The 14,078-nt window shown below is 38.3% G+C and overlaps 1 protein-coding gene and 1 long non-coding RNA gene across 3 annotated transcripts; both read left to right on the top strand.

Moving 5' to 3' along the window:
- The first annotated feature begins 3,201 nt into the window (after positions 1-3,201).
- LOC112171277 lies at positions 3,202-7,838 on the top strand. Its single transcript, XM_024308483.1, has 5 exons — positions 3,202-3,289; positions 5,629-5,713; positions 6,011-6,720; positions 6,812-7,519; positions 7,609-7,838. Exons 1-5 carry the CDS (start codon positions 3,202-3,204, stop codon positions 7,836-7,838), a joined length of 1,821 nt encoding a protein of 606 aa, XP_024164251.1.
- Positions 7,839-12,678: 4,840 nt separating this feature from the next.
- LOC121049756 lies at positions 12,679-13,415 on the top strand. 2 transcript variants are annotated; one of them, XR_005801238.1, is made up of 4 exons: positions 12,679-12,697; positions 12,849-12,941; positions 13,055-13,163; positions 13,341-13,415. It is a non-coding gene; the product is annotated as an uncharacterized LOC121049756 (long non-coding RNA). The 2 variants fall into 2 exon arrangements; XR_005801237.1 differs by lacking the exon at positions 13,341-13,415 and having other exon boundaries at positions 13,055-13,256.
- The last annotated feature ends 663 nt before the right edge of the window (positions 13,416-14,078 follow it).

Below are 14,078 nucleotides of genomic sequence, written 5' to 3'. Positions count from 1 at the left end.
TTGAAGAGAGTACGGTTGTCACGTGTCAGCATGGGAGTGGACAAGAAGAAAGGAAGAAATTGTTTGGGCACGTGATGGCAGCAAACTTCTTAATTGAAACCACAGCTTAATTAAGTGTAAAGCTTAATTAAACAAAGGTCTAATGCTGCATGTTAATGGCTGGAGGTGAACGTACTTGATTAAATAATCAAGCAAATGATTAATTAATACAACATTTTCTTTCTTTTCTACAATTTTCTTCTTCTTCTTTTCTATTTTTCTTTCTTCTCCACTTCCACAATCTCGAATAATATATGTCAAGAGACTAGTCGGGTTTCGCTCTCAAACTTGCATTGACCATGGTTGACTGTGTCGATAATTTCGTCTGTTTGTCGGTAATTCTAATTAGCTCCATTTTTGCACGATTTCATCCGAAATCCACACTCCACTTATTTACTACACAACAAAAAAAAGATTAATTACATAATAATTAACTTGAGGATTAACTTATTTATAGTGTTTTAGATATAATTACATGCATAAAAATGCGTGTAATAAATGAGTATGATGATTAAATTTTGAACATTACTAAACACAATTTGAATTTTTATTGACATACATGAAACTACTAAACTAGTCTCCAATCAAATTCCAGTTGATCTAGGATCTTCTAAAGTGGTGGAAAAACTAGGGTTTCACTCTGTTGGCAAAATTGTGCAAAGCATAGCCGGTATGGCAAGGATTTCTTTGTGATCCTCTCCATTCCACTTTTTCTTTACAATTGTTTGCTCATGCTATTGTCCCTGAGCTGTGTAATAGGAGTTTGAATGGGTAATATATAGTATCTATAGAAAATTACTCACAAGTGTCATTTTAAAACTTTAATTAGCTATAAAGCCACCTAATGTTTTTTGTACATATAAGGCCATTTGCATATCCAAATTATTTATTTTCTGACCATTTTACCCTCTCACCTAACAAACCCAATTCCATCTGGCTTTACATTACAGACCTATCTCTTTTACAGATCTATCTGTCTTCTTCTCTCTCTCTCTCTCTCTCTCTCTCTCTCTCTCTCTCTCTCTCTCTCTCTCTCTCTCTCTCTCTCTCTCTCTCTCTCTCTCTCTCTCTCTCTCTCTCGCCGGAGCCATAGTCTTATCCCAACCTCTCCTCTTATCCTCTAATGGCGATGGTGAGGCCTCGGCTACTCCCCCCTGGTTGTTCGACGAGCTTCCCTACGCCGACTCACCTTACTGCCTTGAGCTCCTAGACTCCGTCGTCTCCATGTTCCTTGGTGATCGCTGCAATTACATATTGGAGGTGACTGCAATTGCATCTTGGTGAAATTTATGAACAGAGAAGAGGTGAGACATGTAGTTCTTGCTGCTCTCAGATCCTTCACTGGAGATAGGTTTCGAGGATCTCTATGACCGAAACAAAACGTTCCATCGCCTCGAGGCAGTAGTTGAGCTCGGCCTTATGAGCCCTAGCGGAGATTCAAGGTATATTTTCATTTTACGCTTAGCTAATTTACCAATCTGTTTAAGTTAGCTCAAGATTTATATTGTTGTAAGGTTCTGGTTGATAGATTGATTGCTCTGTTTGCTTAGTTAAAAACCTAATTAATCTTTTTGTTTACCCCGTTTTTATGTATGGATGGTTAGTGTGTATTATCAAACTTTTTGTGCTTCATAACCTCACGAAAAGTAGGATTGGAATATTGATTTGAGTTTTTCTAGTTTGTTACTGTTCGTAGTTTTTTGTATTCTTGTTGGTCCTGTTTTGGGTCTAATTTTATGAACCATTAGTTTGTTGTAATAAGGGGAATTTATGGCTTACTTTGTACATGGGAAATCCTATGGATATCTCTAGATGTCTGAAGAGAATGTCTTGGTTTAAATATAGTGATAGTATATAGTAATCCTCTATAACAGTTATAGTGGCTTTTTAACATCGTGATAGTATCTTTTTATGTCTATGTTAGTATCTTTTCAGCCTGATGTCAGTAGCTTCTATTTTCATTTTCATTATTTCAAGTTAGTAGCTCCTTATAATTGTTTAGTGGTTTTTCAATATAGTGATAGTAGCTTTTTGTGTCTATGTTATTATTTTTTCAAGCTGATGTCAGTAGCTTCTATTTTCAAATTAGCAGCTCTCTGTAACTATTGTAGTGGTTTTCCATTACAGTGATTGTAGCTTTCTATACCTATGTTAGTATATTTTTAAGTTGATGTCAGTAGCTTTTATATTTTCATTTTGATTGATTTTAAGTTGTTTTATGTCAATACCTTATCAAATTGGAAAATTAAGATTTTGTATGAAATTCATTTTTTTTTTCCTGTTGTGATTTCGTATCACTAGCATTTCTTGTTTGAGATTTGTGTTTCACTATTAACATGGATAATCAACTGGTTTTTGTTGCAATTAATATCCCTGGCAGTAGCTTTTCATTTCTAATCCAATAGCTTTGTACATGTACTATAGTAGTTTTCTGTACTTATGTCAGTAGCCTTTTCTTACTGGTGCAGTAGCTTTGTACATATTTTATAATAGCTTTCTGTACCTATAGCTTTTTAGAACTGGTTCAGTAAATTTGTATGTGTGTTATAGTAGCTTTCTATACCTATGGCCGTTGCTTTTTAGATTACTTATTTTTTATTATCTAGTTGATAAAGCGTGTCATGTTTGCGACGCAACGATACATTGCCGTTTTTAATTTCATTTCAAATACTAATATTTTGTTGTATCTTTATTCTTGCAGAATTCTTCCCTTTACATTTGTAGTAGTAGATTTCGAAAATCATGTGAATTTGAATATTGAAGCCTCCATTGACCAAGAGATCATTCAGCTAATCAAGAAATGTTTAAAATGAAGTTTCGTGATGAAGGGGCAAAATTATGTCTATGGGTTTAGAGCGTCACCATTGAAAAATTACAGTAGCATTACAACATTGACAGTAGCTTTATACAACTATTGTAATAGATTTTCACAACTATAGTAGTGGCTTTTTACAAGTATGGAAGTAGCTTTTTATATAGTTACATTATTGTTGAACCCTGCATACGTTTTGTAACATTGAATATGTTTTCTTTTCTCGATTCCAGTAGCATTTTATTTTTATTGTATCCTTTATATTGTCGTAGTTTTCTTAGTCTCTGATAATAGCTTTCTCAGTCTTTGAAAGTAGCTTTTGTTCTATTTGATTATTGCTTTTGGCGTTGATGAGAGTAAGTTTTGGTGATGTGAGAGTAGATTTTCTTACTGGTGACTGTAACTTTCTGGTGTTGGTGACGGTAGCGTTTATTGCTGGTGAGCGTAGCTTTTGGTGTTTGTGACAGTAACTTTTGGTTTTGGAGAGTGTAGCTTTTGTAACATCACGGGAAATCTCACCGGAGTAGCTTTTGTTACTAATGACAGTAGATTTTATTGGTAATAGTAGCTTTTGTTGCTGGTGACAGTAGCTTTTGTGACCTCGCCGGAGATTGCCGGAAATCTCACCATAGTAGCTTTTATTGCTTGCGACAGTAGCTTTTGGTGTTAGTGACAGTAGCTTTTGTAGTCGCCGGAGGTTGGCCAGAGACCCGCCGGAGGTCGACCGGAGACTCGTTGGAGTTGGCCAGAGGTCGACCGGAGGCCCACCGGAGTTGGCCGGAGACCTTGCCGGAGAGGAGAGGGAGAATGATTGTTGACTTTTTACTCTAGTGGCATTTATGTAAATATGTTGGTTTTTAATATCCAAAATATAACACTTTTTTTAATCTAGTGGTCATATGAGGGAAAAAACTTGTTGGTGGCCTTATGGCTAAAAAAACATTCAAAGATACACTTATATGTAATTAACCCTAGTATCTAATCCCTTCACTATTTCCCTTAATTAAAAATATTTATTTTTGTTTTATTTGTAATAGGTTTTATTTGGAGTAAAGGAGAAAAAGGACGAAGTTGAGGGTCTATCCGTTGAATGGGGGTTAGCATAAGCATATGGTCTAAATTGGGGGCACTCCCTATACTATTTGGTCTTCTTTTAGTATTGTTAGATTCCTTACTCGTAGAGCTTGGACTACCTAGGTTTTGCGGCTTGTCCTAAGTTTTGCTGGATGAGTTACCTACAGCAGCAGGAGAGGTCAGTTCAGCATAAGTTTTGGCAAGATCCGCTAAAAGCTCTGCGATGTCTATGAAAATATCACTTGATAAATTAATAACCTCCGGAGACATGCCTCTAACAATCTAAACGCAGTTAGCATATACTGAGCTAGATCTAATACCTCTCTTTTCCTCCCCATTCTCAAACTTTTCAAATTCTACACCAAGAACGCAAACATAAACCCAGAAATAAAAAGGCAACCCAGATTATATTCTCATACACAATCTATTAGAAGCAAGGCATAGCCCTAGACTCAGCTAACACAAACCACAAAATTCAACAAACACTAAAAGATCACCACAAAGCCAGTGTATTCAAAATTAAACCCAGCAGCCACTAAAACTTAGAAAATCAAAGCAGACAACCTTACGAAAATTAAAGATTGAAGCGAAGGAAGAGAAAATTTACAAAACGGTTGATTAGCTATTTTAAGTTCTACGACCTGAAGCTTTTGTAAGGTCGGAGAAATCTTTGATTACACGGAGACAAGCTTAAGCTTTGAAGATAGAGTTTTCTGGTTTGAGAAGTTGAAAAGTGAGTCCCGATGACCTAAAACCCTTTTATATATGCATTTGCATATAAACCTAAACCACTCAAAATAAGAAGTGTCCAAGATCAGGCCACATGTCCCACTACTGTAGTTATTGGAGCAGTTTTCAAGGAGTCTTTTCACTTCTACATGCCTCAAACACCCCCTCCTCAAACATCCGGAAAATTAGGCAACAACACATGTCAATCATAAGTACAGCAATCTGCCATATGAGAAACTGTCATAAATGAGCAAGATTCGTTCAGCAGACTAATGCTCACTCAAAATAAGCAAGGAATAGGTTGACAAGCTCTACGCCTCCATTGATCTAGTATGTCAACCCCTGAAGCTTGGGCCATTATTTCAGGATCGCTACATGATGCCGACTGCTTCAGCGTAGCCTCCCCCTCATTAAACAATATGTGTTATTGGCAAGGAATTTTCTTGACTGGAGAGTGGGGGACTCCTCAGCAGGAGTAATGAGAGGCCCATCTGAAAAGGTGAAGTGTGTGTCCGGCTAACATGCACTGCGCTCACACAGCGTACGATTAGCGTGCGTGGACATCTCACTTCAACAGAAACTCCCAACCAAGAAAACCCTCTTACTTGGAAACTTTGGGGACATGTTGGTGGGCCCCCTTACCGAGCATACGGGCCCCTACTTGTGTGGTAATTATAGGCGACCCCATGCTGGAAGGATGAAGAATTAGTAGGGGAAGGGGAAGAGTGCACGTCCTTACACATGGACGAGCGCGATGTCTAAGTAGTGTTAGTTTGACAACTGGCCTGGACCCCAGACATTCTCGGTGCCTATATAAGTAGAGTCTCACTCCCGTTCTCAAGGTATTGATCAATTCTCATGTTCACTCACTCAAAAAATAGTTTCCGCTTTCCAATGTTCTGACTTAAGCATCGAATGAGCAAAGTCCGGATAACTCCAGACTTCCTTTTAATGACCTCTTTCTTTATTTGTAGATCTCAGCGGAAGTGAAGCTCAGCGTGCAGAATCGTTGAAGTACCCGTCAGCTCACACCCTCAGTGAATCACTTCTAAACAACATGTGCACAACACAAGGAATGAAATGATGACTTCCTAAACTTTCTAGGAGATTGTTCTATGAATTGATGCAATCCCTAATTTAACGAGGAAATCAGATTTGAGTAGAAAATTCAATCAAGGAAATTTGTGATTCCTAAAGCAACAAGGAAGATCAAATCAAGAATAAATGCAGAAGATATCGACAAAATACAAAGAGATATTGCGTTGCAATTGATTTCAATTTTCTAGTGTTCCAATCAAAAACTTTCAAGAGAATCATTATTCAACTTAGAGTTGGAAAACCTACTTAGAATTGAAGGACTTGTGGGAGCAAAGTGAGGCAGTTTAGGAAGAGAGGAAGAGTGGAGGTTGATTATAAGGAGGATGGTACAGAATCTAGAATTGATGATTCTGCAGATGAAGATTATAGGCCACATTTTGAGGATGATGAATATGGAGATTATGGTTGGGATGACGATTGGTTGGAAGATATGGAAGGTGAATTTGATGTCTTTGGTGAGAGTATTGGCCCAAGTACACAAGTAAAAGCTGCTGTTGGAAGTACTGTTGAGGAAGAGTTTGTGGTCGAGGACAATGAAGATATGTATATAGCAGTTGATTCTGATGAGGAAGTACTAGGAGGTGCAGCCAACTCTGATGGTGAGATAGGGGATGACTTTCTGGAGTTCAATCCCAAGAGTGACATGAATGACCCACAGTTTAAGTTGGGGATGAAGTTTGCATCAGCAAAAATCTTGAGAGCTGCTTTAAGAGAGAAAGCAATAATGGGAGGATGGGAATGCTGCTTTTTGAAGAGTGACAAAAAGAGGGTGAGAGTGATTTGCAAAGCGGACAACTGCCCCTTCGAGTTGTATGCTAGCAAAATGCAACATGAGTCAACCCTGATGGTGAAGACATATCATGCAAATCATACATGTTCTAGGGTTCATGTCAACTCTATGGTCAAGGCACCTTACCTAACTGAAAAGTTTGTGGATCAGATCAAGCTAAATCCTGATTGGAAAACAGGTACCTTTGTTTTCATATTTTTGATTTTCAACTCTTTGGAATGATTATGTTCCTAATCCATTCCTAATATGTTCCTTTATTTATTGAACAGAATCACTTGCACAAACGATGTCAGCGGGTGTAAAGGCAAAGGTATTCGTGCAGCAGGCCTATAGAGCTAAGAGGGCAGCCTTGAAGCTGCTTGAAAGGTCCATCATGGAGCAATATGCTAGAGTAAGGGACTATGGATCAGAACTGAAAAGAGTAAACCCTGAAACCACGGTGGACATAAAGTGTGATTTCAATGATGCTAGTGGGTTGCCTGTGTTTAAAAGGATGTACATCTACCTCGGGGCATTGAAGACTGGTTTTAAAGCTGGATGCAGATCAGTAATCGGGCTAGAAGGTTGCCATTTAAAGAGTCCTCATGGTGGACAGCTCGTAACCGCAGTAGGAGTTGATGCAAATAACACCACCTGGGTAGTTGCATATGCTCAAGTTGAGATGGAGAGCACAGACTCTTGGAAATGGTTCTTACAGTTGCTGGTCAAGGACTTAGACATAGAGCATGAGGGGGCTGGATGGACCTTTATCAGTGACAAGCAGAAAGGCCTCTTACCAACCTTTGAGTCCATTATCCCCCTTGCAGACCATCGGTTCTGTGTGCGACACCTTTGGACAAATTTTACGAAGTTGTTTCCTGGTAAAGCCATGAAGGACCAACTCTGGGCAATAGCAAAGTCAACCACCTTGGCATATTTTCACAAGGAAATGGTTCTAATCAAACAAATGGACCCTAATGCTTATGATTGGCTGACAGGTTAGTATTGTTCTTGGTTTTTTTTTTTTTAAAGGTTCACCAAGTTAGTTTCTGCACCATTTGGATTAATACATGTGTTTGTCTTGTAGATCCAATAAGGCCTCCCCTTCACTGGTGTAGAACGCACTTCAAGTCTCACACTAAGTGTGATATTCTTCTGAATAATTTATGTGAGAGCTTTAACGCATTCATATTAGGTGCAAGAGGCAAGCCGGTTGTGTCAAGCTTTGAGGAGATGAGGGTTAAACTCATGAAGAGGATTATGTTGAGGAAGGAAAAGATGATGAAGTATGAGGGTACCATCTGCCCTAAACCTTGAGGAATTTTGGAAAAAAACAAAGTCAAAGCTGCCAGGGATTGTATCCCACATGGTTCTGGAGGTCCACAAATTGAAGTGGAAAGTTTTGGAGGAGGTAAGCATGTTATTGATCTTGAAAGAAGGAGTTGTGCATGTCGGAGATGGGACTTGAGTGGTATACCATGTAAACATGGTGTTGCTACAATTAACTTCATGAGGCTAAACCCAGATGACTTTGTTGATGATTGCTACTTGAAAAAGACATATATAGCCACTTACAGCCACACCATCAAGCCGGTTAATGGCATGGAGTTGTGGTCCACTTCTGAAGAACCTACAATCCTTACCCCCCCCCCAAGAGTACACAAGACAGCCAGGAAGGCCAAGGACAGCAAGGATCAAGGATGCATCGGAGAGGGCCGAAAATGGAGGTTCCAAGCTTGGCAAAGTTAAGAGAAGTTTGAGGTGTGGCTAGCCACAATGAGAGATCATGTCATAGGCACTTGCCTCCCAAGTCAAAGGCAACCAATATGAACAAGAGGAAGAGGAACAATGAAGAGGCAGGAACATTGCAAATCAGACAACCAAACTTTATTTTTTGTATAATCAACCAATTAGTTTTACCACATAACCATTCTTTTCAAATAATACAATGCTGATTTTGTTTCTTGATTTATTGTAGGGTACTGGTAAGAAAAAGGCTACCAAGACAAAGAATGAGTTAAGGCAGAAGGCAAGGGAAAGGGCAGAAGTACTAAAGGTAAGTTAATCGATCAAAATCTTATGATTAAAATGGTCCAATTAATTATGAGCTAAGTTGGTGTGGTTTGAGTGGTTGTAGAAAAAAAGGGATGAGAAGAAGGCTGCCACAGCTAGAGCTGCTCCCACAAATGCAAGAGCTACTTCTACAAATGCAAGAGCTACTCACTACTACAAAAACTGCATCACACAACACTGATCACACAACGGAACAAAAATCATCTGTTGTGTGTTTAAGTAAACTCTATTGTACAACGGTATTAGTGATGTTCTGTTGTGTGAATGTTAACAAAGTGATAACTTTTTTATCAGAATTACATTGCACAACAGAATTAAATATTGTCCGTTGTCTGAGTCTTAAAAAATTTAGTGGCAGATTTCCCTCCACTCTGGATCTTTGTTGCTCTTGAAACACCGAAATTTGGGCTATTAGGTACAACGGTTTCACTATTTCCGTTGTATGATTGAAAAATTGAGTACCAAAGTTTGAGGAAGCTTGCTTGAATGTCTTCCCCTAGATAGGCCTAGTGCAAGCTGTAAATATTGTACAACAGATTTAAGCTTTTCTGTTGTGTGAACTTGGAACTGGGCGGCAACATTTTGAGCCAAAATGTTGTAGGCGTCATGTTTCCCTCCACGATTTCACATTTTGATTTTCAGTGCTGCACACAGATGACAGTTGGTGAGGTTTCTGTTGTGTGAGTAAGACTAATAATTTTTTGCTCGGTTTAATTGACATGCCACTTTGTGTTCCAAAGGAGAGAGAGAGAGAGAGAGAGAGAGAGAGAGAGAGAGAGAGAGAGAGAGAGAGAGAGAGAGAAGGAAAACAAAACCTACCACGACGTACAAAGCCTCTCAAACCCCTCTCTCGAATAGCCTCCCTGAATCTCCTCTCTCTCTCTCTCTCTCGTGAAACCTCGATCTCTCTCATGAATCTCTCAATCCTCTGTGAAAGCTCTATGTCTCGTGAAACCTCTCTCAGCCCTCTCTCCCTAGTTTCCAATCCCACACTTAATTTCAACCTTCTTAATCTCTAAATCCCTAAATCCTCCACCTCCACGGGGAGCCAACTATGATGGCCTCGATTCTGAAGCTGTCCAATAAGGTGAGATGGGAAAACGACGGCAACGAGCAATAGCAGCAGCGACGTTTCGATGGCGTTTCCCGATAGGCAAAGGGCTCACTTCAACAGTGTTTTGAGAACGATGCGTGTTTTCGCTACTCAGGCGATTGCGGCGCCCAATTCTGTGCTCAGTGAATAGGCCTTCAAGGGGCTAGGGACCTATTCGAAGGAGGAACTAGACTCGGAGTTGGAGAGTGAGGTGGTTGAGTCGGCGAAATCCAAATCGACTCTAGGTTTAGTCGTTTAGAGTTGTGCAGTTACTGCAGTCACTGTCTCCCCTCCCCCCCCCCTTCTCTCTCTCTCCCTCTTCGGCACGGCCGCGTGGCCTCCTTTACTCTCCAGCCTCTCCTCGACGGTGATGTCATGACGGACTAACGGTGGTACTTGCCTAATTGGTAAGATCGAATTTCTGGGTTTTCACTTTCTGGGTAATTCATAATTGTTTCAACTTTCAATCGATCTGTCTCTCATGAACATCTCCACTTTCTGGGTTATCACTTTTCAGTTGAAGTCTCGAACTGGTCATTGCTCTTGGTTGCTCTCTTCCACATTCTGGGTTTGATTCTTCAGTCAAAGTCTTGCTTGGTAAGTTGCTGCTTTGCTGGATATTCACTAGTGTATGATTCTGGGTTGCTCTTGTTTTGCTGTTTTGGATGATTGTGTATGAATATTCTCTTTCTGTACTGATTTGAGCCACGCGATCAGAGCATAGGTTAACCCCTCGGACCAAGATGCGTTTTGGTGTTTGAGTTTGTTGTGCATGTTGATTTTCTTTCTTTCCTTTTTCTTCTCTATAAGTTTATTTATACAATCGATTAGATGATTCTATGATTTAGCTTTGCCCAAACAATCAATCTATGGATTCATTAGAGTTATGGCCATTTGGTTTAGTAATCAAAGCAATAGTTTAAGAGCCACGCCCTTTCTATGGTAGCTACCGGGTTTGGCTTGGAGTAGTATTAACTGTGTAGTTTCTATGAGCTTCTATCTATTTACAGCTTGAAGATAACTTCTCTTGAATTGTTCCATTGCTGCAGTGTTAATTATCTTTGATTTCTCTAGGTATGTATATATGTTGTTTGAGATACTTGCAAGAAATGCGATTCAAGTTTTGCTAGTGTTGTTGTTTAAGTCCTGGTTTAATGGAAAACTGAGTCAAGTAGTTGACACTTAGTCGCAATCAAGATCCTCTGAAGTTAGATTTCTGCAGTTTTTGTGAATTTCTTAAAATCTTGGCCATCCCAAAAGTCCAATGGTTGATTAGTATGTCACATCATCTTGCATAACATTTTATTTTATACCACACAACTGACGGCAAAACTCTCTCTCTCAGTTCATCTTTAACCTGCTGTTATAATTATCAGTTCATGTTCAAGTGTACTAATTCCTAGTTCCTTTACTTCTTCTGAGATCTTCTTCCCCACAAACAAAGTTTACTTGGTCTTGCCCTATTCTTTAGATCTAAGGATTTGTTAACATAAGTTAACATAAGTTTTAATTGGTTCCGATTTGGTTTTAACATTTGGTGCTTTCTTTGTTGTTGTTGTAGTTTTATTTGATTTGGCCACCGAGACGGCCAAGTACGTGGAAACCAAGTGGGGAGTTGGATAATCACTTTTGTGATATGAAACCAAGTAAATTGTTTATCTGTTTCTGCCATATGTAATTTGATGATTAAATTCACAGCTTTTGTTTGGTGATGTGGGTTTTCTGGTTTGGATTGTGCCTATTTTAAGAGCTCGAACTTTTATCACGTCACTTATGGCACTTAATTTTGAAGCAAGTATATGATTGTTGTTTTATGAGTGCAATCAATGATGCAGACAAGGTTTTTACTAGTATTACTTTTCCTTTTTTTGTTCACTGATTATATTTTTTTAAGTTAATAAAGTGACTACAATGGGTCCCTAACCCATGATCAGTAAGCAAGTACTTGTGGTTATATTTTTCTTTTATATTCATATATCTTAGAATTTGATTGCGTACTTGATGCAAATATATTCCACAGGATGGCACCATCTAGAATTCATGTTACTTGTGCACTAGTTTACGACAAAACATCAACAGGAAAGATTCACAAAGGAGTGTGTTCAAACTCGATGAAGGTATTTTATATGTTCTTTTCTTTGCATCTTTGATGCTTGATTATATATTGAAGAGCATAACAACTGTGGAGGAGAACTGGTATGAGAAACTTTGTTAATTTGACATTTTCATGTTAAAACTGCATACCAGAGATCAATGGAAACTTTGATTGATTGGATTGATAGTGAAGTCAACATGAGCAAGACTTATGTACATTTTGGAACTTATGCTCCTGTACATTTCAGGTTTGCTCTATCATTTAAGTTGGTTAGTCTCATTGGTAGATTATTATTTGCTTCTTTGTCTTTGTCTCATTAATTAAGTATGTGTATAATGTTCAAATGTACGTCTCTGTATTGGCTTTTACAATCATCAGTCTAGCTTATCTATGTTTTCACAAGTTTGTTAACTTAGGTTTGGAATTCATATTGCAAAGGTAGAGATTGGAGTAAATGTTGACTTGTCTTGAATGTTTACAGGCTCTGTTATAGTTGGTCAGTGGCAGGCCACAGAACACAGAAAATGTAACGAAAAGTCAGTCCCTTGGAAAGGCGAGAAGCCCATGAGTTTTGCGCTCTTCGCCACTGCTCAACAAGCTATTGCTACCAAAGACATTCTTCAAGTTCGGTTTTTAGTGGAGATTTATGGCTACATTAACTTATTTATGCCCATGCTATTGTTTTGGTTCAATAATGAAACTAGACCACAGCTTTCATCTTGCATGTGCGCAACTTTCTTTGTATTCACTTATTTTGTTTACTGTGTAAATGTATGTCATGGTGGTCTGTTCATTGTTATTGTGTAGTAGATGATGAAGCAGAGGCATAAGATCAAGAGGGAACAGAACATTGGGGAAGAAGTTGGATGGTCCAAAAATGTGAAAGTTGCAGAGGACACGAATTCTGGAATTCAGGTATTGACAGAAACTTTATACTTTGGAAGTTTCACATTCTCTTGATTTCATTCATTTGGTGTTTACAGTAATGCATATCTATCCTACTTTGGTTTATTATCTGTAATTGGTTTTGAATGTTGCTAGTTTCCGCCGTTGTTCTGTTATGTAGGTACTCATATGGTAGTTATTCAGGATTTGTAATCACACTTTAAGTAGATATTATGCAATGTGAAACCAACCCAGGCCTGATTCTTCAACCACTGTGTGTCCTCTGCAGCTTAATGATCATTAGTTTTTTTTTTTTTTTTTTCAATCAATCAATGGTTGGGGAAACAGGGTGACTGACTAATCTTGTTAACATATTATGCTTGTTAGGACAAGGAACTTGCTTCTATGATCGAGAGTGTTTCCGAGAAACAACATTTTACCGCAAAATGGCTTCAACTGCCGAGATTGGATGGGATTTTAGTACAAGATGGATGAGGTAGATTTTTGAAACAGGGAGAAGTAATTGATTTAGCATTTATACTCCTACATTAACATTTTATTGAAAGCACAATAGAGTATGTTTTGAGTTTGTCTTTCATGTCACTGCACAAGATTATGAGAAGTAAACGAGGCAGGTCATTTAATTGAAGAGCTTGCTCTTGTTTCCGTGCAGGAGCCATATATGTAGGAGTGGACTGAGCAATTGGAAAGCAGTGACCGATTTATGTAGGAGCCATATATGTAGCAGCGGCATATGTGCATATTTTTGGAACAAGTATATATTGTATCTACTTTTGTTGTTTATCATTGTTAGTTAAAATGCAGCAGTCATCAAGCTGCTTTCTTCTTTTTTTGTTTCATTGTATAGATACTTGAATGTATGGATGATTGACAAATGCTAGCTCTTTTGGTACATTAGATGCTTGAATTAGAGAACTTCAGTACATAATATATTTTGAATATTATATTTGTGCAAATATTTTAGGTAAAAAATTGATAATAAACATACAATAGTGAATTACATTACGTTAATCACACAACAAATCATTTTAATCACACAACGGTACCAACTAAATTTTGTTGTCTCATTAAAATTCACACAACAGAACGAATACATATCAGTTGTCCAATGTTAAATCACATAACGGTATAGAAATAAGATGTTGTATGACTTGTGAAGAATTCAACACTGAGCCTCACACATACAACGGTTACTTATGATACCTGTTGTGTGAAGGAACAACCAACAACAGTCGTCATATTTTTCTGTTGTATGATAATATAACCACCAACAACAACATGTACTTGCTTCTGTTGTCTGAGTGTTATTTTTCTGTTGTGTGAGAAGTTAACCAACAACAGCGTGTCTTACTTCTGTTGTCTGATCACCATCGAAAATGCGGCACATCCA

The sequence above is a fragment of the Rosa chinensis genome, chromosome 6, assembly GCF_002994745.2.
Source record: "Rosa chinensis cultivar Old Blush chromosome 6, RchiOBHm-V2, whole genome shotgun sequence".
Classification (NCBI taxonomy): Eukaryota; Viridiplantae; Streptophyta; class Magnoliopsida; order Rosales; family Rosaceae; genus Rosa; species Rosa chinensis.
Note: the sequence above shows the minus strand (reverse complement) of the source record. Positions and strands in the feature narration are given on the sequence as shown.